General features: G+C 53.6%; 1 protein-coding gene across 2 annotated transcripts; it reads left to right on the top strand.

Moving 5' to 3' along the window:
* Nucleotides 1–10,691: 10,691 nt before the first annotated feature.
* On the top strand, nt 10,692–25,180 carry TMEM119 (transmembrane protein 119). 2 transcript variants are annotated; one of them, XM_075012640.1, is made up of 2 exons: nt 10,692–11,165; nt 22,919–25,180. In XM_075012640.1, exon 2 carries the CDS (start codon nt 22,934–22,936, stop codon nt 23,873–23,875), a length of 942 nt encoding a protein of 313 aa, XP_074868741.1. In that variant the 5' UTR covers nt 10,692–11,165; nt 22,919–22,933; the 3' UTR covers nt 23,876–25,180. The 2 variants fall into 2 exon arrangements, with proteins under 2 accessions (XP_074868741.1, XP_074868740.1); XM_075012639.1 differs by lacking the exon at nt 10,692–11,165 and adding an exon at nt 13,580–13,777.
* The last annotated feature ends 491 nt before the right edge of the window (nt 25,181–25,671 follow it).

The following is a 25,671-nucleotide window of genomic DNA, read 5'->3' as shown; positions in this document are numbered from 1 at the left end:
GCTGCTCCATCCCTGGTGTATGGCCTGCACTTTGGCCAAGGCGAGCAACGAGGTTTGGTCGTAGTTTCCTTTTTCCCAGGGCTAGCAGTCGGTGTGCAGACTTGTGACGAGGCGCGGTGGGCTCCGGACACACTGACCCTGTCTCTGGCTCCCACAGGTGCCTGGCACAAGCGTCTTTATGGCTTCACTGGAAGGAGAGACCAGCTGGAATCAGGTAGCCTCTGGGTGGAGCCATACCCAGCCCTGCGCCTTTCGCCCCGCATCTGACTCCCTTCCAGTGCCAGGTCAGCTTGTGGAAATCGCCCAGTGCGCGTATCAGGCCACTGACACCCACCTTCTTGCCCTCTGGGGCTCCCCTCACCTGTCCTGCTGGGCCAAGGCAGAGCTGGGGTTACCAAGGGCTCAGCTATAAGGCTGTTGACAGCACCCAGGTACACAGCTCCACTTAGGGCCAAACTCCCAAATGAATCTTACGCTGTGCAAAAGTTTTATGCAGAGAGAGCTCACAAAGATGTCCACCCCCTTTGTGGAGGAAAGACAGATGTGTGCAGCTGTTGCAATTATTTACACTGGGCTTGATAATGAGCCGCATTATTTTTGGTAAGTATGAAAAGTGGGGTTTAAGCGCTTGCAAGTGAAAAAAGATCAAAGTGAGTTACTAAGCCAAAATAAATGAACCACACCAGCTAATCCTAATACACTAAGACACTTGTTACCTGCAAATTTCTTACCCAAACAGTTGTTGTAAGCATCTCTTTCACAAGCTAAGCAGCCTCCTGGTCAGTCTTAGATGTTTCCAGCAGGTAGCGTGGGTGGTAAATCATGGGCAGGGTCTCCTGGTATCTGGTTGCTCCCCCTCTAGTGTTTGGTTCCCTGTCTTTAAAAGCCTTTTGGCCAAGGAGGGAATTATTTGTGCTCAGTTCAAACTTTTCTAGCCTTGAATGGAAAGGTTAGAGCTGTGAAATGGGCTTCAGCCTGAGATGGGCAAGCCACATGTCTTTGCAGAGCCAACCATGGTTTGGGCTGACACAAAAACCCAAACCATTCACAGGCCTTTGACTTGAGCACCTAGCAATCAAGTTCCTAATTATCACTAATGGTTTTTACCAGCGTAGCTGGACTAATAAAACATGTGCCTGCTTAATATTTCTAATGTCAAGTAGAAGGAAGATATATAGAATCAGCAGATTACAACTTTGAAAATTACATGTCACATGATGTACTTTGCATAAATTGTCTTTGAGTTATGCATATTCATATTTATAGGCCAAAACATGCAGAGCTAACACTTCACTCGCTTGAAGCCACGGTGACTTGGTGTTACACAGCAGTGTTTCTCAACTGGGGGTATCTGTACTCTTGGGGATACACCCAGCTCCTCCAGGGGGTACATCAACTCATCTAGATGTTTGCCTAGTTTTACAACCAGCTACATAAAGCACTAGTAAAGTCAGTACAGTCTCAAAGTTTGTTCAGACAATGACTTGTTTCTACTGCTTCCGGTGCCTTACCCTGAAATGTAAATCCAATATTTCCACTCAAATGCATGTAGCTGAATGAGATGGTAGAAAGTCAGTATGTTCTCACCAGTAGCCTTCTGTGGCATTTTTGCATGTTTTTGCAAGTCAGTAGGTTTTAAGGTGTAACTTGGTGTTAATGCAAAACAAATCTGACTCCCACAAAGGGCGCAGTAATCTGGAAAGGTTGAATGACACTTGTTTCAAGTCCTCAGATGACCTTAGGAGCACGTTTCTGAACCAGGGGTAAGTGCACCCTTAGGGATGTGCGGGAGAAGTCTGGAGCACTTCATTTTTTACTTTAAAAAGGGGCTATTTTACTAAAAACAGGGTGAGAAACACTGTTCTACAGGAGATGTCTGGAGCACCGCTGAGGGGGTCAAATCAGGGCGAATGGCCTGGAGGCTGGGCTGCTTATAGCCCAAGACTGGGAGGTTCTCCACTATGGGGCACCACACCAGTCACAAAGAGCACTTCTCTTCAGCGCACAGGCCAGTGAGAAGCCAGACAAGCAATTCCCTCAGTTGCTCCCATCCTGTGCCACCAGCAGTTCCACCCCTTGTCCAGATGAGAGGTTATGAAAAGCCAAGCTCACCAAATAAAAACAGGCTCTTCTGAGCCCACCTTCCCAGGTCAATTTATAACTCAGACCTCACCCAGCAAGCGCGGTGGTAGAATCTAATATTTAAAGGTTTATTTATAAAAAGAAAGAAAAAAGGGTGAGTTGAAACTGTGAAGAGAATGAAGTGCATATGCCAGCGGGACCTGCTGCTGCAGGGCCTGTGGGTTAGAAGTGTTCCCCTGGTGATGCAGAGTTAGAGCAGGGTATGAGACAGACTTAGGTCAAGTTCTTTTTTGTTCCTGGGTCAGTGGGGACCCCGCTTCAGCCCCGACCTAACTGGATTTGTGCCTGTCCTTGGGGCCCTTGTCATCCTGGACCGGCTGCGGGAGCACATCCTCCTGGAGGGCCCCGTCCCACCCTGTTTTTGCTCCTTCTGCATCCCTGGCAGAGGAATTTGGTGGGAGAGACTCCTGGCCCAGGGGACGCTGGGAGCTGACAGCAGAAGGCCGATGGAGCCCCCGTCCTCTGCCTTCCATCAAAACTCAGCCCATCTCCCCAGGATGGGGAAACTCAGGCCTCAGCTGGGTCTATTCAACAGTGAGCAGGGCAAGGCCACCAGCCAGCACGCCAGGGAACGCAGTTACCACCCTTCCCACTGCTGCTACGCCAGACAGCAAAGGAAGCCAGCTGGGAAACGGGAGCCAGTAGCAGAATGAAATTGATAGAAGTGGAGGAATGGGACCCCTGGAGAAATAGCCCCCTGCTAGCTGAGAGTGGCCAATGGGACCCCCGCGAAACCTGCCCCTCTGCTGAAACTGACCCCCGCTGGGAGAGTCGTCTTTCTCTCCTTCTCCTCGGCTGAGGGTCAGCTCCTCCCACTGCACACCCAGGATACACCAGCTAGAGGAGGCCCTGTGCTGCAGCGAGAGCTCATGCCCATGCCAAAGGTATGGGAAGGACACGGGCACCGCACCAGACTGAGAAACCTGCCTGCCGCTCTCCCGCCCCAAGAGCTGAGGCGACACGACGCCGAAGCCTGGGCGCTGGAGCTGGCCCCAGGAGAACCAGCACCCAGACCACAGCCGGGGGCAGCAGGGGAGGATTTTCTGTCAGGGACAGCTGCATGCCCTGTCTCCAGAGCCCCATGCGTCCGCTGCAGAGCTAAACATGGAGGCTGGCAGGAGGCCTCTCGTTTCTTTGCTGTTTCCACCGGGCCTGGTTCCCTCCCAGACACTGGGGACAGGAAGATCTGGTATATGCTATCTTGTCGGGTTTGTCTCCAAGTTACTGGGACCCGGTTCTGCCGGCAGGGTTTGTCTGCGCTGGGTTTGTGTGAGTTGTTATGCATCAGGCAGTCACGTCATGAGCATCTGCTCTGCCTTTCCGTCCCACCCACGTGCTTCGGAGTGGAGGGACTGAGTTTTGCGTGCAGAGAAGAGTCCAAGAAATCCTGCAAGAGAGGGCCAAGGGTTCTTTGTTCCGATGTGACTTGCAGGAGCTTCACCTTGTGCTCCTATGAGCCTGACCTTTCCCACTGCTAGAGGAGACAGCTAGCATCTAACTCACTGCTCCAGTGTGCAAGCGACTATTGCTACAGCTCTGGCGGTATGGAAAGCAGAGAGGAAAACCAAGCTGCAGGAGCAGCCCTTTAAGCTGGCTGTCTGATAACACTGAGCATCTCCCAGGCATTGCTGAACTTTGCCCTTGTGCGGGGGGGGCTTCTTCCATCCAAGGATCTTGGAGCACTTTGTGGATAGCAATTCGTAACCCTCACAGCTCCAATGTGAAGGACCGGGCGGAAGCATGAAATTTCCCCTTGTTTTGTAGGATATTTCTTCTTTTGTACTGAATTTTTTAGTCAAAAGACTCTCTCTCCTCTGAAGGAGAGGAGTTTAAGAGTCCAGGCCTGTGGGTAATGATGTCTTTATCCCTGTTTCGCAGGGAGGGAAACTGAGGCACGGGAACTGTTTGAAGGTGAGGGTCACACAATAAACCTGTGCTGAGCACACAGGAAGTTCTGGCCCTGCACCAGAATTTAGGCCCCAGGCACGTGCGATTTCCCAGCTTCAGGCAACGAGGGCATTGTGCTGTGCTGAGCTGAGGCTGGTTCTAGTAACAGAGAGGTAGCTGCTTTGTTCTGTTGAGGCTGGTTTTGTAACTCTTGGCTGTCCCCCATGCTACACACAATCCCATCAAACGCTACCCTCCCAAATGCCTCCCTGCTCCCGCAGGACATGCGCCGCCTGCAAAAAGCAGACCCTTCTCGCTCAGGCAAGGGAACGTGGGGTCATGCAACTCAAACAGATGCTTTCTGCAGCTTCCTGTCCTGATCACTTGCTAAGGCCCATCCCAGGGCAGCCTGGAGAATGACACGCTTTTACGAGCCTCCACAAAGTGTAAGCTCTCTGCTCCCCTTGGAACGAGAGCTGCTGTTTAGAGGCTTGGCATCACCCTGTTTGGCTTAGTTACTAGCTCCTGTGTGGTTTGCCAGGTTGACGCGTGCGCCAGAAGAATCCGAAAGCCTAACAGTGCTGAGCCCATCATTCGAGGGAGCTCCTGCTCTGTCTGCACTACGTGTTTGTTAGCTGGGCTGGGGGAGCGGGGCTTGTTAACTGTCAGAACCTTTTGAAACTGCAGCTGCCTTTGAAACGTCAGCTCTCGGCCTGGCGCAGGCAGCCCAGGCTGCCTTTGAGGCACAGGGCTTTTTCCACTCTCAGAAAATCAAGGGGCTGTGTCGCACTGGCTTAGCTCGTGCAAATGGTCTTGGCTGCTGCTGCTGCTGCCTACTTCACACCCACGTCCCCAGGCCGGGCACGTGACATGGCGACTAAACGGTTAGTTTCTTATTGTGATAGCGCCAGAGAGAGGCAGGGCCCTTTGCAAACACACAGCCAAGGGAGAGTCGCTTTGCACCCAGCTAGAGCTGGGACTTGCCAGGTCAGAGCCTATATTAGATATGTAATGCAGGCGTCAGAGAGCAGGCCTGTTTGGGAAGAGTGGTGATTAATATTGGGGTGGGAATGGGAAGATCAGAATTAGTGCGTGTGTGTGTGTGTGTGTGTGTGTGTGTGTGTGTGTGTGTGTGTGTGAGAGAACACGCAAAGGTGCACACACACATTCTTTACATCACAGTCATATCACCAGCCTGTGGAGCACACGCCTTGGTACGTTCTCCACGGGCCTCAGCAGTGAGCAGTGCCAGCAAACCTCCTCCGAGAAAAGCCAATGACAAGCGGCGAGGGGCTGACATTTGTACAATTGCATGGTAGAGCTGAGCTTGGCAGGCCCCCTGCCTTTCATCTGGGCTAAATTACAAAGCAGGAGGGGAGCCGCGGGAACTGCCCGAGGCCTGAAAGCGGAGCCACCCCATCCCACAAGCTAAAATGGCATCCTAATGTCTGGGCTGCCATGCAGCTGCGCCTCTCGGGTCCAGCCTGTCGCACATGGCCACGGGCTGCCAGGGAGCCAGGCCCACGGCCCGATGCAGTGGGATGATGTGGGAGCTGCTTCCCAGTGCAGATAGGGGGGTGGTGGGGGTACTGGAGGACATCTGGGGGTAAATGGAACGGCCTGATGAGGGTAAAAGGGACTCGCTGAGTGCCTCTGGGCCACCCTGCCCCCCAGGCAGCCCCTCAATGGGGCTTTGGCCAACAAGGAGAGACTGGCGTCACACTGCGCGCCCTCGGGCAGAGCTCTTCCTGCTCTCCAGAAGGCGACTAGGAGGGCGCTGAGCTCCTTTTGCAAAGCGCTTTGGGGACTACTGAAGAAATGCACTGCAGGGAAGCCAGGGATTCGTACGTCCTTCCCCACACTAGGGGCTTGTCTGCACTGGGTTTTCTCCAGAAAACCCCAGCATGGGTCAAGAAAAAGCAGCAGAGTCCACGTGACCGAGAAGCAAGGTGTCCTGATGCTCAGGCCAGGCCTGAGCCACGAGACAGCCTTTCCTTCTCCTCCCCCAAGGGATTGCACCACTCACCAACCTGAAACTAGAGGTCCTGTTAGGCCAGCCAGGAGGAGAGCCTGGCATCACTCCAGGGTGTCGCGGGGCAGCTTGCTCTCGTGCTCAGCTCCACTCCGTACGTTGAAATCCTCCTGCGAGGCGCAAAGAGAGGGCCCACCTTCAGCAACGGCCCTTTTCCAGGCTGAGGTTTCCTGCTCCTGAGCTGTCTTTTTTTTTAAACAAACTGACGGCTCAGCCTCACCCAAAGCATCTCAACTATCTGGAAAATTCTGCAGCCGGGACTGACTGAAACCACAGCCCCTGTTCTTTTGCCGGGACCGGCCTCTACGGGTTAACCAGGGCCCAGACCTGAGCAGTGTTCCCTCTAATTTTTTTCCCCCACCCAAGTGCAGAAGAAGTTTTATGATGTGCCCAGGTGTGCGTCAGCAGGGTGGTTCTGGGTGGGTGCTCTGGTAACCAGTTTGGCAGCATTCGAGCCTCTCCTGGACAGCGTCCCAAGCGCAAGCTTACAGGGAACCCGGGACCTGAATGAGAACCTCTCTCCTCATGGCACATCCAGCCCGGGGGGGGAATTAGTGGCTGTCCCTGAGGTTGCTCTTGGTTAGGATGACCATCCAGCCTGTATTTTGGGCACTAGGAAGGCATCCCAATTTATTTCTAAAAAGGGGCTCATTGCCTTGTATCTGCTGGCTCGCGGCTCCCTGAGCCGTGGGGAGCCAGAGCCTGACCAGAGTGGCTCCTGCCAGGCTCCCAGCTCCCCATGCCTGTGGGGAGCCGGGAGGGTCACCCGCACTGCTGGCCTGGATCCAGCTCCCCATGACTTGGGGAAGCCAGAGCTGGACCAGCATGGCTGCTGCCTGGCTCCCAGCTGCTTGGAGGAGCTGGAGCCCGACAGGCACAGCTGTCGCCTGGCTCCCGGCTCCCCGCAGCTGGGGAAGCTGGGAGCTGCTGCCGCCCCTGGCAGCCAGGGACCCCCCGCCCCTCTCCAGTAAGGGCAGCCGCCGCCTGAGTGGGGGGGGCTGACCATCTGTCCTGTTGTGGCCGGGACACTCACTCATGCCCCTGGCCTGTATTTGGCCTGGGAAGGTCTGCTCACCCTACTCTTGGTGGATGCCGTCACAGATGCACCCGGCCTGGAAAGTGAGGATGCACAGAATGTCTCCCAGCTGTGCCAGTATCCCTGGAGCTCAAGCCAGACTCCTCCATGAATGTTGCACTGGATTACAGAAAGGCTATTGCCCCATTCTGTCCCACCAGCCCTGGAGCAGCAGCAGCCTTCACAGATCTCTCATTCTTTTCCCTTCTCTGTTTGCCTGGAAGGCTTGGGCCCAGTTATCTGCCGCACAGAAAAGCGTTCCCAGCAGCTGGGGTGAATTATATGGTCGGACGCAGTCGTTGGACAAAACCTAAGACTGACTGACTATTTCGGAAAGAAATGAATTTGATTCAGTTTGGCGACGGGGGTGAAATCTGAAACCCACAGACTTTCCTTTGAATTGCCCTGGGACCTGGTATAGTACTGTAAAAATTCCAGCCGGGAGGACCAAGGCTTATAGGGCTCATATTTCCATCTCAAATCATCCTAGCCGTGCAAACAACGTCCCGGGTGTAACGTTCTCACAACCCAGAGCCCTCGAGGAGGCATGTTCGTGCCATTCCTTGGGGAAAAGAAGAGGGGAATGAAACGGAGGGTTTATCACAAGCATTTTAGGGGGTTATTTTAAACAATGCTGGGAACAAGCTCAGCAATAAAATACCAGCTTGATGAGCTCACCCAAGGCCTGTTAACATGTGTGCGAGGCGATTTTGCTCATTGCGTGGGACAGCGAGAAAGTATGTAGTTCATTGTAATGTTGTTGTCATCTTTGTGTGTGGGGGGAGGGGGGAGAAGTGTAACATTATTAGGAACCCACCGCGCCCCCCCGTCATTAAAGCCGAAAGCAACTTCCCATCTCTTCTATCATAGATGTAAATGTGCCGCATAGTTATACACCCCAGGGGTGATTGCTATTTTGGCTTTTTTATCTAGGGCCATGTGACCTAACCGTGAAGGTCTCTGTGTGTCTCCATGCCAGCGGAAGCTTATAGGCAATCGGCCCAGATAAACTCCAGCACAGGAGTGAGGATGCTGTGATTTCTAACACATCCAGGGCCGCTTTAATGGAGTCTGAGGATGTGCCAGTAAGTCAGTTTCTCATGCGTAACGCCAACACCCGCTTGGGATGAACCCAAGTGGAATTTTAGCCCACCGATCCCAGGGACGAACATAGGAAACACTCAGCTTGGATGAGCTTAGCTGAGGAGGAGGTCACGGATGGGCAGTGCGGAAATCCCCTTGTTTCACAAAATGTGGACCTTGGTCTACACCGGCTTTGCTAGTGATGTCAGTGAGAAGAGGATCAGGCCCCATTTGCAGCCATTTCGCCAGCCCAATGTCCTAGACCATCTTGGTGCCCTTCGATAAAGGCCTAGATCGGGGTCCACAACCTGTGGCTCCGGACATCTTTGTGACTCGTGCTGCTGTAATTGCAAAGGATAAACGATAAATGGTGAGCGTCTAAAAGCCCAGCAACGAACAACTCATATCTAAATACGTGATCTCGAAATGTTCATATGTGCAGTGCACTCTGGGATATGATGCTGTGTCTGTGTTTTTCATCGTGTTGCTAATCGAGTCTCAATTTGGAGCAGGAAAAGGAAGCTTGCGGCATTCCTGCTGCGAAGGGCAACGCGCGTTTTTGAGAAAGAAAACTGAAATGCAACATGATGCAAAATTGGCATCATTGAAATAGGTTCGGGAGTGAAGTCAGGAAGATACAAACACACAGCTAAAGTGCGAGGAGATAGAATATGTAAAATGTTTGTGAACGGCCTGCAGTAAATGCGTCACGTTGCCAATCGTTGTGTGTGTGTGTTGTTAGAGTAGGGGTTACAAACGGTGCGGTTTGATGCTATTTATTAAGGACCATCTCGTATTCACAGGCAGTGCGGCTCTCAAATATTGAGTTTTTAACCCAATTCAATAGGGATGTTTCTTCTTGCTATTTTTGGTTGCTGACCCTTGGCTGAAGGGAAAGGTAAAATTTCTAACTCTCCATTTCTCCTTTGTGCCACAGGCAAATCTGTGGATCTGAATGTGGGCCTGGCTCTGGAGAGTGATTCACCCAGGTCGTGTCGTGCTGTCTCCCTTGGGGACAGCCTGGGTGGCCTTTGCTGAAGGACATCAGTGGCTGCATGCCAAATTCTTCTGCTGGCGAATGGCAAGTCCACCAGCACCAGGGATGGAGAAGCAGACGGTTGGAAGCAGCCCCAGGGTTAGCAGGTCAAAGGGCGACCTCTTACTTCTGGAATTTTGGATCGAATCCAGCCTCAGTTTTCAAGCCAGATGTCTGACCTCCATTCGGTCTCTGGTAAGTGTTTTAACCAGCAAAGGACCAGCGGGGAGGGGCCCTGGGCCCTTTCAGGGGCTGCCGCCCAGTTGACCTGAGCTTGGCAGCCTCTCCCCAGGAGGCCCATCTCAGGCTTGCGGCTGAGTCCCAAGCCCCAGTGGCGGCCAGAGCCGTCCCTTGGGAGGGGAGAGCAGATCAGCCGCTTGCAGAAGCAATGGCTGCTGGGGGCAGATGGGGACACGCGGAAGGAGCCCTGTGGAGGGAGAAACTGTGGAGAGTGCGCAAAGGATCTGCTGTGCCAGGTAACGCTGTGGAAACACGGATGCGGGGCCCAGCTTCTGACCGGCTGAGGGCTGCCCTGGCCTCTGGCCGTGGCTCCTGGAGACAGAGCGAACGTGCATTAAAGGAAGCAGGGGGCAGCCGTCCTCCCCACGGGTGCAGTGTGTTGGCCTGCAGAGGTGACCCGTCCCAGCAGCCCTGGTACTGCCTGGGGCTAGGTGTGCTTTGGGGGCTGGTTAGCCAGGCAGTGAATGCTGAGCCTTTGCCTGCGGGGGAGCCAGGAGGGTGGCCATGAGAGCAGAGGCTGCATGTCCCCAGCACTCTGCTCTCCGTCCTTGGCCCGCAGGTGCCCTGCCAGAGGGGGGCTCCTCAAGGCCAGGCCTGGGAAGAGAGGAGATAGGACGGTGGCTGGAGCAAAGAGCTGCGAGCTGGAGGGGACCTGCCCTCCCCCGCCCCCCCGAAGAGAACCTCCCTTCAACACTATCTGTCCTGGCACTGGGGGCTCAGGAATGTCCAGCCACGATGGACCACATGGGAACCTCACGCTGGGCATGTTGCAGCTAGGGGATTCCCCGGCAGTTCTCCGAATGCACTTGGCTTTCCTAGGCGTGTTGGCGACAACCCATTGCTGTTTGCTGCTTGGGTCGTGGCTGGAACAACCAGCCCACGTGGACAAGGTGCAGAACAGCTGTGAGGGGTGGCCAGGTGTGCCAGGCCAGGGGTGTATCCCTCCGCGCACACGCAGCTGTGAGGGATGGCCAGGTGTGCCAGGCCAGGAGTGTATTCCCTCTGTGCACGCACGCACACACACACAGAGCACTAATAAAGTCTTTGTTCAGCTCCATCGTCACCCCGGGGAGCACCACTAGCCACGTGTCAGCGGGGCTGCAGAAGGGCATTCGAGTCCTGTCCGATGGGGGTGGTTACCGACGCGGCACTCAGAGCCAGAGAGATTTGCTGGAAGGAATTAGACTAAACTTAGCCCCACTTGCCTTGGTCAGGGGCTGCAGCTTGGCGGGGGCCGGGGCTGTGGCAGAACGGCAGGAAAGAATAAGCTTCTTGCCCTGCCTGCTGCTCAGCCAGCCCCCCCCGCCCCTGTGCAGATGTGGGAGGGAAAGCTCAGGGCTTCCCAAGCTTGGAGGGAGCTGCCAGCAGGCGGGGGAGCCACGGAGGGTCTCCCTGCCCCCCTCTTCTCTCCCTCCCTGTCCCCACATGAAACCAGCCTTAATGAAAACAAGCTGCTCCGCAGCAATCCTAGCCAGTGAGCTCAAGGCTGCAGAGCCGGAGGAGGAGGAGGAGGAGAACTCCAGGCTGGGCTCAGATAGACACCGTCCCAAGGAGCCAGAAGAAGCTGGGCAAGGACCAAGGAGCGTGGGACAAGCAAATTTCCCTCCTCTGCTTTTACGTTCTCTCGAGCCCTGCAGACAGGCCCCTGGCCTCTGTCTAACACAGAGCTGGTGAGTACATGCAACTCCCCTGCCTTTCGGAGTCTTTGCGTCGCTTTACAATATTTAAGCTACCGACGAAATTGTACTGGAGAAACCCCCCCGCCCCCCAGCCTCCTCTTCTCCCTTTTCGAGCTCCTCTCTGCAGCCCAGGCCTGGCCTGGCTTTATTGCCCTTCCTTTGCAGCATTGGTGTTTTTAACTAGCGTGTGGCCATTAGGGTTCCATGCTCATGTGCGAAACGAGCTGAGGGTGCTCAGCTGGACCCGTGAGCTCTGTTTGGGCTCGAGATTGCAACTTGGGGTTGCTTGCAGAGGGCCAGGGAGAGACAAAGGGAACCAGACCGTGAAGGCTGAACCCTTTGCGAGGAGGTCTGAAGTGCTGCTAAGGGGGCGGCGTGAGCTCGGCTGGGCAAAGGGCGGCATGTGAGAGGGAAACAGACAGCAGTGTGTTGGTGTGAAGGGAACAAAACTCGGTGAACTGTTGGGGGAGGGATTGCCAAAAAAGAGAAAAGTGGCCCGAGAGTGGCTCCCTTTGCTTTGCAGATAAAACTCCCTGCAGTGGAGTTCGGCAGGCGCTTGGGGGGGAGAAGAGCTCTGGGAAAACGGGGGCGGGGGGAGGGGGGGATACGTTGTGGTCCTGGGAGGAGTTTGGCAGTTGGATGTGGGGAGGGCCTGAGGGCTATCCAGGGTGCGACTGGACCGGAGTTGAGGGGCTGTGTGCTGGGGGTCGGGTTGCATTCTGGCTTTGGGCTGTGCAAAATGGGGTTGAGCAATCAGATGTCCCCAGGCGGGGTGCTCAGCATTTCGTGGCTTCGTATGTCCTTGTGGTCAGTGGCACGTGGCCAGCAGCGTAGGCTGAGGGGTCCGATGGCTGGGACGGGCTGACCCAGCTCACAGGGAGTAATTTGGCTGGCAGGGGAAGAGAGTGAGGGTGTGAAGCGTTTCTTTGTCCTCTTTTGGCCCAGGCTGCACATTGCAAACGGTTGAGCAGAGTCCTCTGCCATTGACCAGGCCAGGGCCGGGGCAGAGGTGTGGGGCTTTCTCGTGTCCTCACGTTTCAGTGGCTGGAACCTCCTGCTGCGCCCCTCACAGCTCAAGGCTGCTGGATGACTTCTTGGTTTCATTGAGATCAGGAGGCCCAGAAAAGTGACCGTGTGCTGTTCTGCAGCCTTCTCGCAAGGGCACCAACCTCCCCTGGGGAGTCTTCAGCAACGGGGAGAGGGAAATTTCCCTCCAAACGGAGCTTCGCGTGTAATCAGAGTGGGACTGAAGCCCTTCAGGGCTTCCGGTCTGCTCAGCAAAACTGGCTCTGAGATGAATGTGGAGCCAATGCTGCAGACTCCTGTTGAAGTCAGCGGGAGTTTTGCCCAAATCATGGTGCGGGATTTTGGCCTGTGGAATGTGGAGCAGAATATGCCTTGTCTCTGTGGACGTGGGGCGAGCCACAAAGGTCAGCTCCAGGGCTGACTGTCCCCCGGAGTTTAGGGCAGGTGCATTCCCCATTTTGATCTGGGCCCACGGCTCCTTCGTGAAGTCCGTTTTGCTCTGTTGCTTGATAACGCTGCGTGAATGAAGGGTGCGTGTTCACGGTTATTGATGAGTTCGCCCCCTCAGGTCTCCTGTTGGGCCAGGCTTGTGGCTTTTATTGGTATGGTGTTGCAGGTCACGGCCCAGCTCTTGGGTCCAGGAGAAAAGGTGGAGCTGGGGGAGAAGGTGACCAAATGGGAGTTAAAAAACAGTTGTTCCTGCAATGAGCACCTGTGCTAAAAGAAGGCCAGTAATAGCAGCTAAGAAGGACCCTAGAGCGCAGCTGCTGAATTTAGTGATTGCCAGAGTCTGGCCTTCAAGCCAAACTCCTGGCTCCTCTGGGATTTCTAAGTTGGGATCGGGGGTCCAACGAATGAAGCTTGAGCTGATCTCAAGGGCTCACCTGTGTGACTACCAGTGTTCCCACGAATCTTTTCCTGCCACGCGCGGAATAAATTTTATGTGCACGGAGGCATGTTTGAATGTGCACCACCAGTAGAAACGAATCTGTGGGTGCGCTGCTAATTAACTGGTTGGCGCTGGATTCTCTCCTGATTGGCTGCCCGAGTGCCTGGCTCACAGGGAACACTGGTGACCTTCAAAACACACACACACGCACCTTTCCTCCTTGCTAGAGGCAAAGCCTCTCTGCCCAGATGTGTGCTGAGAGTGTGGGGCAGAGGAAGGACGCTGCTCATTGTTTCTGTGTTTGAATGGGAACCAGATTTTGGGAGGGAGGGGAGCTTCCAGGATGGTTTTAGAAGTTTTCTCTTTCAATTTTTCCCCAACGAACGCATTTTGTTTCTTTTGTTTTAAATCTTTTTTTAAAGGAGAGTATGAGCAACATCGAGCCTAAAGATGGGCCTGGTGGGTCCCCTGTGAGCTCACTGCCAGGCCAAGGAGAGCCGGGAAGTCAGCTGTTTCTCATCAAGGGACTGTGCACATGCTCCAGGGTGGCTCTTAGGAGCCTGGAGAGAGGGACAAATACAACAGCTACACAAGATCTTTGTCCTCCGAACACCCATGTGAGGGAGGACACCAGCTCTGTTTACAGATGGGGAAACTGAGGCATGGAGCGATGCCACCACTTGCCCAGGTGATACAGGAGAGCTGAGAGATGAACCCCAGTCTCCTGACCTGTGCGCCAGCGGCCTAGCCATCGGGCCAGACTGCCACTGGGCACGTTCACTGAGCCGGCAGTGAGGACGAGGGCCCCGCCCTGGAGAGCTATGCAGATCGGGGGTGGGAGGGCAGCAACGACGTTGCAGGGCCCAGGCGTGGATTGGAGTGGCTGTTTGCACAGGTCTGTGCTGATCCCAGGTTAAACCCCTCCCAACACAACACAAGGGAGCGGTAACAATGGATGGGGAACGCTTCCCCGAGCTCATCAGCCGGCTGGGTTTGTGGAGCCGTTCCCAGGGCTGGAGGAACTGTGGGCTCCTGTCCTTGGGTCAGCATGTGTCAGGTCTAGGGGGGTGGGGGTCTGCAAATTCCCTCTGGACTAGGGAGAGGGCAGATGAGGGACTGTGTGAGGGGAGAAATCCCCTTTTCCCAGGTGGTGTGCAGGTAGGTGACGGCAGGTCTCCAGTCTGGTCTATCCGCCGGGCTGATCATCCCCTGGTGGCTTGCAGGCCACGCTGGCTGCAGCTGGAGTGTCTTTCCTCTGGAGGGTTAAAGCTCAGGGCACCGGGGGGGGTGTGCAAATGGTGGACCTTCAATTGGCCAAGCCAACTGAATGACACTGGGTCTGCCCTTCTAGCTCCTGCCAGGTGAGCTGGCCGGGCGCAGCGACTCCCACGCAATCTGGGAGCGGGCAAAAGACCAGTGGCTGTTTGTTGTGATGACCTGCAGCAGGGTCGGGCCAGGAAAGACCCTTGGCAGAACACCTGGAGACCCCAGGTGACACCCCCCACCTTTTGAGGGCTGTCCCTGCCCCTTGCCAGGGAGATCCCTAATGCAAGGGCAGCCCCATTCGACAGCCACCCTGCTTGTCGCCTGACGAGCCGAAAGAGCTGACCACAGGGACATCGGGGTTTGCTCTGCGGAAAACCCCTGTGGTCAGGCCGCCTCTGGTATGAAGGGACTGCTCCCACGCACCGCTGGCAGGTGACTGGGAGAACTGAATGCTGCTCCCACTCCAGCTCCCCCACCAGGTTGGGAATCTCCATCACTGGAGGCTTTTAAGAACAGATTAACAAACAACTGTCAGGAATGGTCTCGATCAGGGATCTGCAGCCTGCGGCCCCTGAGCCACAAGTGGCTCTTCAGGGACTTCTTTGTGGCGCCCGACGCTATAATTGCACAGTGGGGGGGGGGGGGGGAAAAAGAAAAAATCCCTCCTGATGATTTTGGTGGTGAATGTCTAAAAGCCCAACAATGAACAACTCATATCTAAATAGCAAACGATACGTGACCTTGAAAGATTGGATAACTCCCCCTTTAATATGTGCAGTGCGTTGTGGGATAGGCGTGCGCGCTGTTCTTACAATAGGCGTTACAAAGATACGATCTGACGTTCTTTGTTAAGGACCGTCTCATATTCACACGCGTTGCGGCTCGTGAGTTGTTGCGGTTTTTATCTAATCCATAAAAAGGGGTTCCTCTTGCTCTTTTGGCTGTTGACTCCCTGGTCTAGGTGGTGCTTGGACCTGCTGTGAGTGCAGGGAACTGGACTGGGTGGTCTCTTGAGGCCCCTTTCTGCTCTAGGATTCCATGATTGGCCACGGCAAGCACGTGCCCGGGGTCGCTGTAGTGTAGACAAGGCTCCAGCAGCTTCTGATGGTTTTTTGCCACCTGCTCCAGGCACACTCGGAACTAGACCTGTCACAGTGAGAACTGGACTGAGACCCACAGCGCACTTCCCGGCAGCTCGTCCAAGGACTGGCAGATGCCATGGTCAGCTGTGAATTGCACCCCAGACCCGGGGGCCCCCTTACCAATACCCTATGCCATCCTGCCTCTGTGACACCACTTCTGCTGGCGTAATGCAGACACGCTGCAGGGCAGCGAGCAACAAAGCTGGGAAACGGCCTTTGATCTCACTTTCCTAAACCCCCAGTGCCACAGGGCAACAGAATGGTATGAAGCACTACCAAAGGTCCTGTCGAAGGGCTTCCCCTGCTGGGCCCAGCCCTGTCTCCTCCAGGCAAATGGAAAAACTTAAGTGCATCCTCCTCGGGAAGGATGTAAAACAAGGCGTAAGAGTGCGTGGTACTGGCAGTCCTTTGTGGAACATGCTTGGTCCTCTCGTGATGTCTCCGGACAAGCCACGCCAGGTCAAGGCAGCAGAAGTGGATGCTGTGCATACACCTCCGTGGGCCTGCTGGCCATTGCTCCCACGGCTCCTGCGGCTGTCGGAAATGCAGTTTGTAGCGAGGGTCGTGGGAGCTGAGGCATTGCAGGGGTTGGGGATGTTCTCCTGGCTCATGTGGGGGGGCGAATCTGAAGTGCTGCTGATTGTGAGGCTCTTGGTCATGGAGCTGGTCCCGGGGAGCCTGCAAATGCCTCCCTGACCCCTTAGGATGTGCTGACCACAGAGCTCCGGAGAACTGTGTGATCCTAAATGCATGGGAATCTCTCCCTGAGCCCTGCAAAGCCTGCTAAGCTAGGGAACAGACTGAGGATGGTGGTGGGGAAAGCCTTGGTGTAAATTGTCCCGGTCCTTTAATCTGGGTCGCCAGTGAATGGTGTTCTCGCTGAAGCAGAGTAGATCTCCCACAAGCTGCATCAGCTCCTTTGCAAGCAGCGGTCGCGGAATTGCTTCCGTGAATTCGGCCCCCCGGTTTGAAGTCTGACATGTCTGCACTGGGCAGGGAAAGATGGAAGGAGATAGTGAGAGAGGCATCGGACACCAGTGGGCGCTGAGCCCACGGTTATTGATGATGATGACGATGAAGCTCAGTCTGTACAAATCACTCCCCACCCACCAATTTCAGGAATGGTCTTATCCAGGGTGGAGTAACCCAGGCTAGTGAGCGGGTGCTGGAGAGGCCCTCCATCATCTCAGTGGGCTGCAAGATTGTCATAACCAAGACAGTCTTCTGGGAGGGGGTAGTTTTGGCAACTGCACTTCCCTACCTCGAATTTGCAGGGTGGGACGATGGTTGGACTGTCGCAGCACTTGGAGCGGATGCAGAGCGAGCGCATGGGTCCCACAATGTGGTGTGCATTTGGCACACCCCTCACGTCACGCGCCCTGGCTTTACCTTCAGAGAACTACGCGGACGAAAACCCGCAGCATCTGGCAATCGTGTGCAGGGGTGATGGGGAACATACTGTCTCGTGGGACACACCTAGAACCCCAAGGATGCCCATCACGGATCTATGAGCAAATCGCAGCCCTTGCGGTGTGGAGCACTTTGGATTTGGGCAGGGGAGCAGCACTACCCCAAAGCAACCCATGAGAAGAGGGCAGATTTTAGACTGGGAGGAAGTACCTGCAGCCGCCTTACCACCCTGTGATCTGAGGCGGCCACTCAGGAGAGATTCTCATGCTACCTGGCTGATGAGCAGTGTGCCTGCAGCTAGGTTTGTGTTTCTGCTGGTGATGCACATTGGAACATGCCTCGGTGCGTGTAAAAAATAATTCCGCACATGGACAGAAAAAAAAAATCCACAAATGGTCAGAAAAGGTTACACAGAACATTGCCCCCTGCTCCCTTTTTCGCTCACTGATGGAGCTGAAAATTTCCTCTCCTTTCTTTTTGTGGCCTGGAGTTTTGGCACAGGAGGGAGCTGGTTGTGGTCTGACTGTGCTCATATGTGCAGCTCGCATCTTCCAGTGCCAACATCACTTTAAATTACTGCCTTACATTTTCCTCCCTGGCCCGTTTGTTGCTCCTCTCATGCTTTCCCAATTCAGAGAAAGCTACTCCTCAAACCCAGAACGGGGCTGGACTGGGCTCTGGCTCTCAAGCGGCCTGCAAGGTGTCGCTTGGGCAGCAATTCAGCGAGCATGTCCAGGGAGGTGCAGTTTTACCCTGCAAAGCACTGGTTTACAGAACACGGGAAACACGGGGTGGGCCTCAGGTTAGCTTCCCAGGTCAGGGAAACATCCCTGTTCGGTTGAATGTGATTCATTGAATCAATTCACATTGAATTCAATGGGAATGTGATGCATGTTAAAGCTAAGCAAGTGTTTCAGCGCTCTTCTGAATAGGGGGTCGATGGAAGCAGATGTTAGTACGGTGCTGTTGTGTGGCCTTGCAACCTTGAATGAGCAGTGGTCCTACAGGTGCAGGGTGGCGTAGCAGAAATGTGCCTGGGTGGCTGAGTGTGCTGAACCAATGCGATGCATGTTCCCTGGGTGGTACCATTCTGGGACTATGTACAGCCGTAATATCCACAGGGCCTTTGATCATTGTCTGAATCCATTTCTAACAATGCACGAGGCTGATGAGCCTTGTGCCGTTGTTCTAGCTCTACGCCTGGCTCTAACAATTAGTAAACAAAGCGTGGAAAGGATCGATGGGAGCTGCACCAGCCCAGCTATAGTTAAGCCTGAGTCAAAGTTTCCATTGTCAGCTTCGGTTGCCAGGAATTTATTAATCCGCCAAACTCATTTTGCCTGCTTCAGGATCTTGGCACGCAGTACTCCCACCCCAGCAGGGCATTTCTAAGTAACGCTGCTCTGAAGGGAAAATATCACTTCATCTGGTTTCCAAGTACACCAGCGTAAACCAAACAGAATGCTGCGCTTCACAATGCTCCTTTGCAATCACACAAGTGAAATCAAAGTTCGCGTTGGCTTTTCCTGGAGAAACGAGGCTCGGCACATAGCCCAGGGCCTAAAGCGATCAACCTGCTTGTGTTATTTGGAAAGAAATCGGTGGTGCTGTTAAACTTTTAGAAAGGGCGCTGTGGTAGCTACTGGGACTTTTGAATGCAGTAATCCCTCGAAATGCACGATTTTGAGTTGCGCTTAACTCTCGTTAAGATGAGTTAAGTGTAGCTCAACCCCCACCCCAGCCCAACTCGGCCCTGGCTCACCCCTTCCCCTGCCCAGCTCCAGCTCAATTCCACCACCCTCGCATGGTCATGGCTTACTCCCCCTGCGCCTGGCTCTGATTCAGACCCCTTCCCCCCTACAACTCCAGCACAGCCCCCCGCCAGGGCCTCACAGCTCCAGCTCAACTCCCCCCCTGCAGCCCTAACTCCCCCCCAGGCTTAACCCTCCTGCCCCAACCCACAGCCTGGCTTAACCCTCCCCACTGCCCCCTCCAACCCTAGGACTTACCTTTCAAAAGGAGCTCTAGGTGCTCCTGCTGCTTCCTGGCTGCAGAATGTGCATTCTGCTGGGGGGAAAAAATACCCCCATCTTACCTGAAGTTCAAGTTCTGTGGGGGTGCCTGGGAACATAACCCTCGCATAACTCGAGGGACTGCTGTGTGGCCACGTGTGCATCCATCCATTAGCATTCCTGCCAGGCGATTCATATTTCAAACGCAATTCTCTCTAATTGTCGCGCCTTTTGGCTTTATCGAATAACTAACATTTTAAAAAGTGTGTCTTTAATAGCTAGCGCAGATGTGTTTCTGTGGAGATGGATCTGACCTTATAGCTTCAACATCCCTATAACCATTGTGATAGGGGAGCCAATTGCCAGACTCTTGCAGTGATTTGAAAATAGTCGTGAATTCCTTTGTGAAATTCCCTCCCTGCTGAGCGTCTCACTGGGAAACCTGCTGGGCAGCGACAAGCAGGGGTGGCAGACTGCGATGCTGTCGGTGAAAACCGCTCCATCCAAATGCCCCCTCTGCAGCTCTGAAGTGAGCCATTGGCTGTGGGCCGGACAAAGCAAGCAGCTCTTCAGCAGTGCATTGCAAATATTCAAAACGTGCAGCTTAGGCTGTGTTGGGGAAAGGCCAGTACACACTCCACCACTGATTCCCCACTGGGGGGAGGCCTTCCCTTCCCACTCATCTCTTAGCAAATCCCCTCGCTCGCTTCCTGTACAGTAACTCAAACGGGGACAATCCTGTGGGTTCCTGGGGCACTCCCCTGCATGTGAACAGCAGGTAGGGTAAGTACGTGTCCCAGTCTTGTGGGTGCTGGTTCATAAAGGTTTTCAGCAGCTGCTTTAGGGTCCCACTGAACCTCTCCACCAGCTCAGCAATTGGATTGAGAGCGATAGGCTGTTGCCCAGGCATGCTGGACCCCACACTTCTCCTAGAAGTGTTGCAGCAGGGCTGACGTGACGTTAGACCCCTGCTCAGTAAGAACCTCCTTGGGGAACCCCAGTGTGCCGAAAATGGTCAGCAGTGGGTCTGCCTCGCCAGAGGCCAGAGCCACCGCTTTGGGGTAGTGAATGGCAAAATCTACCACCCCCCAGAAAGAATTTCTTCTGTAACTCACATAGTGGTGTGTGTGTTCCCTGCAGGAAAGGGTTCTTGAGTTGCATGCAGGGCTGCACGAGCACTTGAGTTTATTATCAAACATGTTATTGATCACTGACATTTGCTTACCGGATATTTTGGAGCATAAGCTTTCGTGGGCAAAGACCTGCATCGTCAGATCTGTTAGTCTATAAGGTGCCACAGGACTTCTCGTCGCTTTTGCGGACATGCTAACACGGCGAGCCCTCTGATGCTTGACGTTTGCTTGTGGCCCCTGAGTGGATGTGGCCAGCTGACGCTGGGCAAGCATGGCCTTGTGGCTCTTGGATGTTGGTGCTGAAAACTGCCCCAAGAGTGTGCTACCGCCTGGCAGGGTGGCAGTGGTCTGTGTGTGGTGGGGGAGGCGAGGGGAGCCCAGAAGGGGTTGCAGATCTGGGGGGCGGGGTGGCTCTAGGGTTCCCTGCTGCTCCCAGATTGACACACTCCCCTGGATGGTGAAAAATCCAGTCCCTCAGCACCACCAGCTGCTGTTATGACTAACCACATGTTCTGCCCAGTTACATGGAGGCAGAGGCCTGGAGGTTGTCAATAACTGACCCCTTGTTAAGGCCCGCCTGTGAGCAAGCGTGTGCCTGGAGGGGTTGGCCTGGTGCTGCAGCCTGGGACTAGTTAAAGGGGGCCCTGTCTATAACCATGGCTGGGCAGGTGTGCATCGAGGCCCCCTCCTCCACATGGAGCAAGCCAGCGCCTGGCCACAGAGAGCTCTCCTCGGGCCCGATTCTTTCAGGGGAAAGGGCCCTCCAGAATCCCTCAAGCTGCAAAAATGCCACACCTCCCGCTATTTAAACAGCTGGGCTTTTCCCCCCGGCTTCTGCTTGGCGAAGGCGTTTGGAGCACACAGCCGTGGAGAGCTGTAATCGACAGGGGATTGCAGCATGTGCTTCTTCCCCGTAAAATAAGTGGGTGGGAATTTTTGTTGTCAGTTTCTTTGGGACATGCTGGTGTGTGGTCTTCTGCAAACACACTTGCTGTGGTGAGACATGGCCAGGCTGCATGGCAGTTAAAGTAATTTATTACCAGGCCTGGTTGCCACTCGCCATATCTTTATAGCTGCTAGAATGTGCAGAACTTCCCAGCATCTAGTGACAGCTGCAGGGCATCACCCTCCCAGCCGCCACACAGCCATTCCCTTCTGTAAAGGTGAGTTTGCGAAACAGCCTGGCTCAAGGGAGGTCAGATCCCCTGCAGAACGAGGGCCTCGTCAAGGGAACATGGCAGAGCGTGCTTGCAGGTCTTGGGTCAAACCGCTGCTTAAACGGTGCAGCCCGTTTACAGGTTGGCTGGGAAGCTTCGTCCTGGCTGAGGTCCACAGGGTTAGAAAACACCAGGCCCCGCAGGGAGGTGTTAACAAAGCCAGGGGAGTGAGTCTCCATTGCAAGATCCCTTGGGCGTGGTGGTGGCGGCGTATCTTCCCTGGGGATGCGGGTCCGCTGGCCTATCATTGCTGCTAGTCTATGAGTTGAGGTGACATTGGCTGAGTAAGCACCAGGCAACTTGGTCAGTGGGTTGCAGGGGTGAAGCCCAGCTCTGCTTGTCTGGAGGTGCAAATCAGAGCCACACTCTTCAACGTTGGCCCCAGTCTTTCTCTGTGCGAAGAAAGGAAGCAAAATGGAGTGGGGGCTTTGGCGTGAGTTGGGTTGGCTGTTTGGGGGTATCTGGGAACCTCCTGCCTCTGGTTGTGTGGGAACACCTGTGGACAAGGGCAGGTAGGTGCTTGCATTCTTCTCCCCATCCCCTAACTTAGCAGACACCAACTTTGGCCGGAGGGAGCCTTCGCATTCAGCGTGCTGCCTCCAACGTGCTCTTAGCTCATGGCGAGCCACTGAAGGGACCGAGTGTAGGATCTGAACTTGATTCTGGTAAGGGGTACATGTCCCATTGCTGCTCCTGTCCTGGGGCATCTGTTACACACTGCATTTGCCCTTTGTCACTGGTGCTTTCCAAAGGGCAGTACTTCTATGCAAGATGAATAATAAAAAAAAATACTGTGCTGTAGCAGTGCTGGGATGTAAGGCTCGTGGAGGCACAGCTGGACTGTCAGCAGTAGACGTGCGCTCTTCAAGCTCTGTGGAGGCTGACCACAAAGTCCATCTAAGAAAGACAGCTCCAGAAAGTTCTGCTTCTGCCTCTGGATTCCCTGTCCTCTTCATTTCCTGAACCTGGGGCTCATGTTTAAAGTAAGAATGTCCCGAGAGCTCCTTTCCCCTCCCTTTCGCCGTTGTTTATTGGAGAGGTGCCTGGTTAGGGTTACATTTTAACATGAGTTGGCGAGAGAACATAAATTCCCCTTCCTGTCTGAAAGCTGGAGGCCAATCTGCGTGAAATTTCACTTGGGGTTCGTTTGATAGCTTCTGAGTTTTCTGGGCAGGGTTTTGGTTGGTTTCTCGTCATAATGAATTTTTGAATAGAAAGTGCCTGAAGCTGGGCATTGGCTGTAATTTCTCTTTGGGTTGGAAGCCCTCCAGGTTTATGGGTGACCACCCTCTCTTAAAGGACTACGCCCCCAAATAAAACCCCGCCCTACTCTAGCTACAGCAAATGTAGCAGAGAGGTGGACCCACCCTGCCCAAACTACCCACCCCGCAATTAAAGCATTAAGATAAAAGTAGAGGGAACGAATGCGCCAAAATGGCTGGGGAGAAGCAGGGAGGGCTGCCACACAAGCCACGCCACAAAACCAAGGACATGAAAAGTGAAGCCATCTGCTAGGTCACACCCCTCATTCTTTTACCCAGAAGCACCCGGATTGTCATGGTCCCGACTCCCATCACTGCAGACGCTGCCCCAGAACTTTGCCCCGGAGAGATACTGACTTGCCTTTGTTTTCTTTCTCTTTGTGGCAGATTCCTGTCTGGGAAATGGCTCCTCCCGCTGCAGTCTGTGTACTCCTTATGCTCATGGCACCTCTGTGCACCACACGCTCGACGCGCCTCCAGGCGGTCCTGGATGATAACAGTGGAAGTGGAGACAGCCCGGGTGCATCCTCCACGCCCCCCTCCGTGAGTGTGAATGTGGGGGTGAGTCCTACCTCTGGGACTATCACTGTGAACGGCACAGTGACGCCATTCCACATCTTCGACAGGATTGTGAATTTCTTTAAAGAGTACATGCTGCTAATCATTGTGGTAGGGTCCTTAGTTTTCCTGCTGCTCTTCATTGTATGTGCTGCAGTCATCTTCAGTCAGAAACACAAAGCCTCTGCCTATTACCCGTCCTCCTTTCCTAAGAAGAAGTATGTGGACCAGAATGACAGGTCAGGGGGTTCCAAAGCTTTCAATGAGATTCCAGAAAAGGCTCCCGAGACCCACCCGGAGGAATCCGTGGATTCATCCAAACAGCTGCAAGCGGACATTTTGGCTGCTGCCCAGAACTTGAAATCCCCAGCCAAGGTCTTGATGGCCAATGGAGATGGAACCAAAATAGTGGAAAAGTCCCCCAAAGAACAGCAGGAAGGGGCCAAACGGGAGGAGGGCAAACCGACAGCTGAGTGTGCTCCCCAAGAGCAGGCGGCTCCCCAGGAGAAAGCTGAGCCAGCGAACGAGATGCCGGCTCCAAACTGCACGGCAGAAATGGAGGCCAAAGGAGAAGAACCTCCCACCACTGAGGAAGCTCCACACGCACAGCAGGACAATGAGTCATCGCTAGAGGAGCCCAAAGAATGCCCCGCGCCTGCTGATCCTGCCGCGGAAGCCACCGAGGGTGAGAAAAAAGAAGTGTCTGTTCCAGCAGGTCCCGACACCTGCACTGCAGGTCCCGACACCTGTGCAGCAGGTCCCGACACCTGCGCTGCAGGTGTCTAACCCAGGAACTCGGGTGCTAGAAAACCTGACCTTCGTTCCTGAGCATTGCTAACACCTTGGACAATCATCATTCTTCAGCTGACCGTGTCCTGGCTTTGGAAATTGATTCAACGTGCGACGGGTTATTTTTATGTTAAGTGGGCCTGATAGATACCCCTGTCATTAAACCTGGTGCCCAACTCCAGTATCAAAACATACTCAATTTAGTACACTGTGTGTTGCATCAAGAGATCCTTTGGCTGCTGTGTAAATTCTGAGTGGCTCTCACGTACAGTTGGTACATATGTAGTGGTTAGACACGGGCTCGGTCAGGATCCAGAATGAAATTTTGGGGCTGAAGCCTGTTGTTGAGTCATGGCCTTTAATTATATAGGGTACGAGCAGTCATTTATACATGGCGCAAATCTGGTAGGTCCTTACCCAGGTATCTAGGCGAAGTCCAGGAGAGTTTTCCCGGAGTAAAAACAACGTGAGCATGTAAAGATTTGAACTCGGCTTGGTGGGAAATCTTAGGCCTTCATTCATTAGGGTTCATGTGTAGGGTCAGAGGAATTTCCAGGCAGTTCTTGGTAAAATAAGCTGCTTTGGGTTTCCTTGCAAATGGTATTTTTCTAGTTCATTTTTATACTATTTCATGGAGGACTTTGGTGGAAAAGAAATTCTGTGTGTGGAGTGAGTGACTCCACATGGGGCTTTTTGGACCTCACCCTCCAACTAGTCTGAAAAGAGGCCGGTGCTTCATATAACAGCTGGACCATGTAACTCCATCTAGCAAGAAGAATCTTGTTTTCCAATATAACTTCAGACTTTTTGTTTGGCATTATAAAGGCTTTACCGATATTTATGACCTTCTATAGTATTTTTTCAAACACCTTGATCTTCAAAGGACTATAAGAAGGAACATGCAGCTCTTAGCAGCCGTCCACAATTGCTAGCTTTACAATTGTTTTATTTGGCCTCCATACTTCGTTGCAGCGTATAATAATAATTATAGATTAAAAAGAGCAAGCGTCTTTATATCCACTGATTAACTCTTCCGTAAAGATGTCGATATGACTCTCAGAAATATATTTGACTCAGGGCTTCCATTAAAAAAACACAACCATAACAACTTGACTAAAGATAGTAGGTAATGGAGGGAAGGGGAGAAAGAGAAACTGAATGATAAGAAGTGACCTTGTAATTTTTATGCTGACATTCCACTGTTTTCTGAAAAAAAGAAAATTCCTCTTTGCAGTTTTATTTCAGGGTTTTTTCTTACCTCCCTTTCCCATCCAGTTATTAATAAAGAAAACTTCTGTGCGATTTGTGTTGTGTTTCCATGGCTTTGAAAATGAGGAGGATGACATGTTTGTTTTGTTTGTGTAGATTTGTTTTATAGAGCCCCTGTCACATGGTCTGGAGTGGTTCACAACCACTTACCTTAGATCAGAAGAACAGGGCAGACCCCACCCCCAGACTGTAGGGATAGTCTGTCATTAGATTTCCCACGGCCAGTACCATAGCGCTCCAGGAGTTCTCATGGAGTCACAGTCCTTTAGATTCACCTGGCCATCATCAAATATTCAGACTGGTTCCAGCCCCAGGTGACCAGTCACTTACTCAGATCAACTGGTACTCTAGATCTTACACCAAAGACAACCCCTGTAGCCAAACTCACTCTGAAAGAAATGAGAGTTTTTTACAGGTTAAAATGAGCATGTGCACACACACACACACACAAATGAGTTACCATCTCTGGCTCCTAAAGACGAGTGCACGCGCGTGCGCGCACACAAATGAGACAGAGACATGGT

The sequence above is a fragment of the Carettochelys insculpta genome, chromosome 18 (genome assembly GCF_033958435.1).
Source record: "Carettochelys insculpta isolate YL-2023 chromosome 18, ASM3395843v1, whole genome shotgun sequence".
In the NCBI taxonomy this organism is placed as follows: domain Eukaryota; kingdom Metazoa; phylum Chordata; order Testudines; family Carettochelyidae; genus Carettochelys; species Carettochelys insculpta.
Note: the sequence above shows the minus strand (reverse complement) of the source record. Positions and strands in the feature narration are given on the sequence as shown.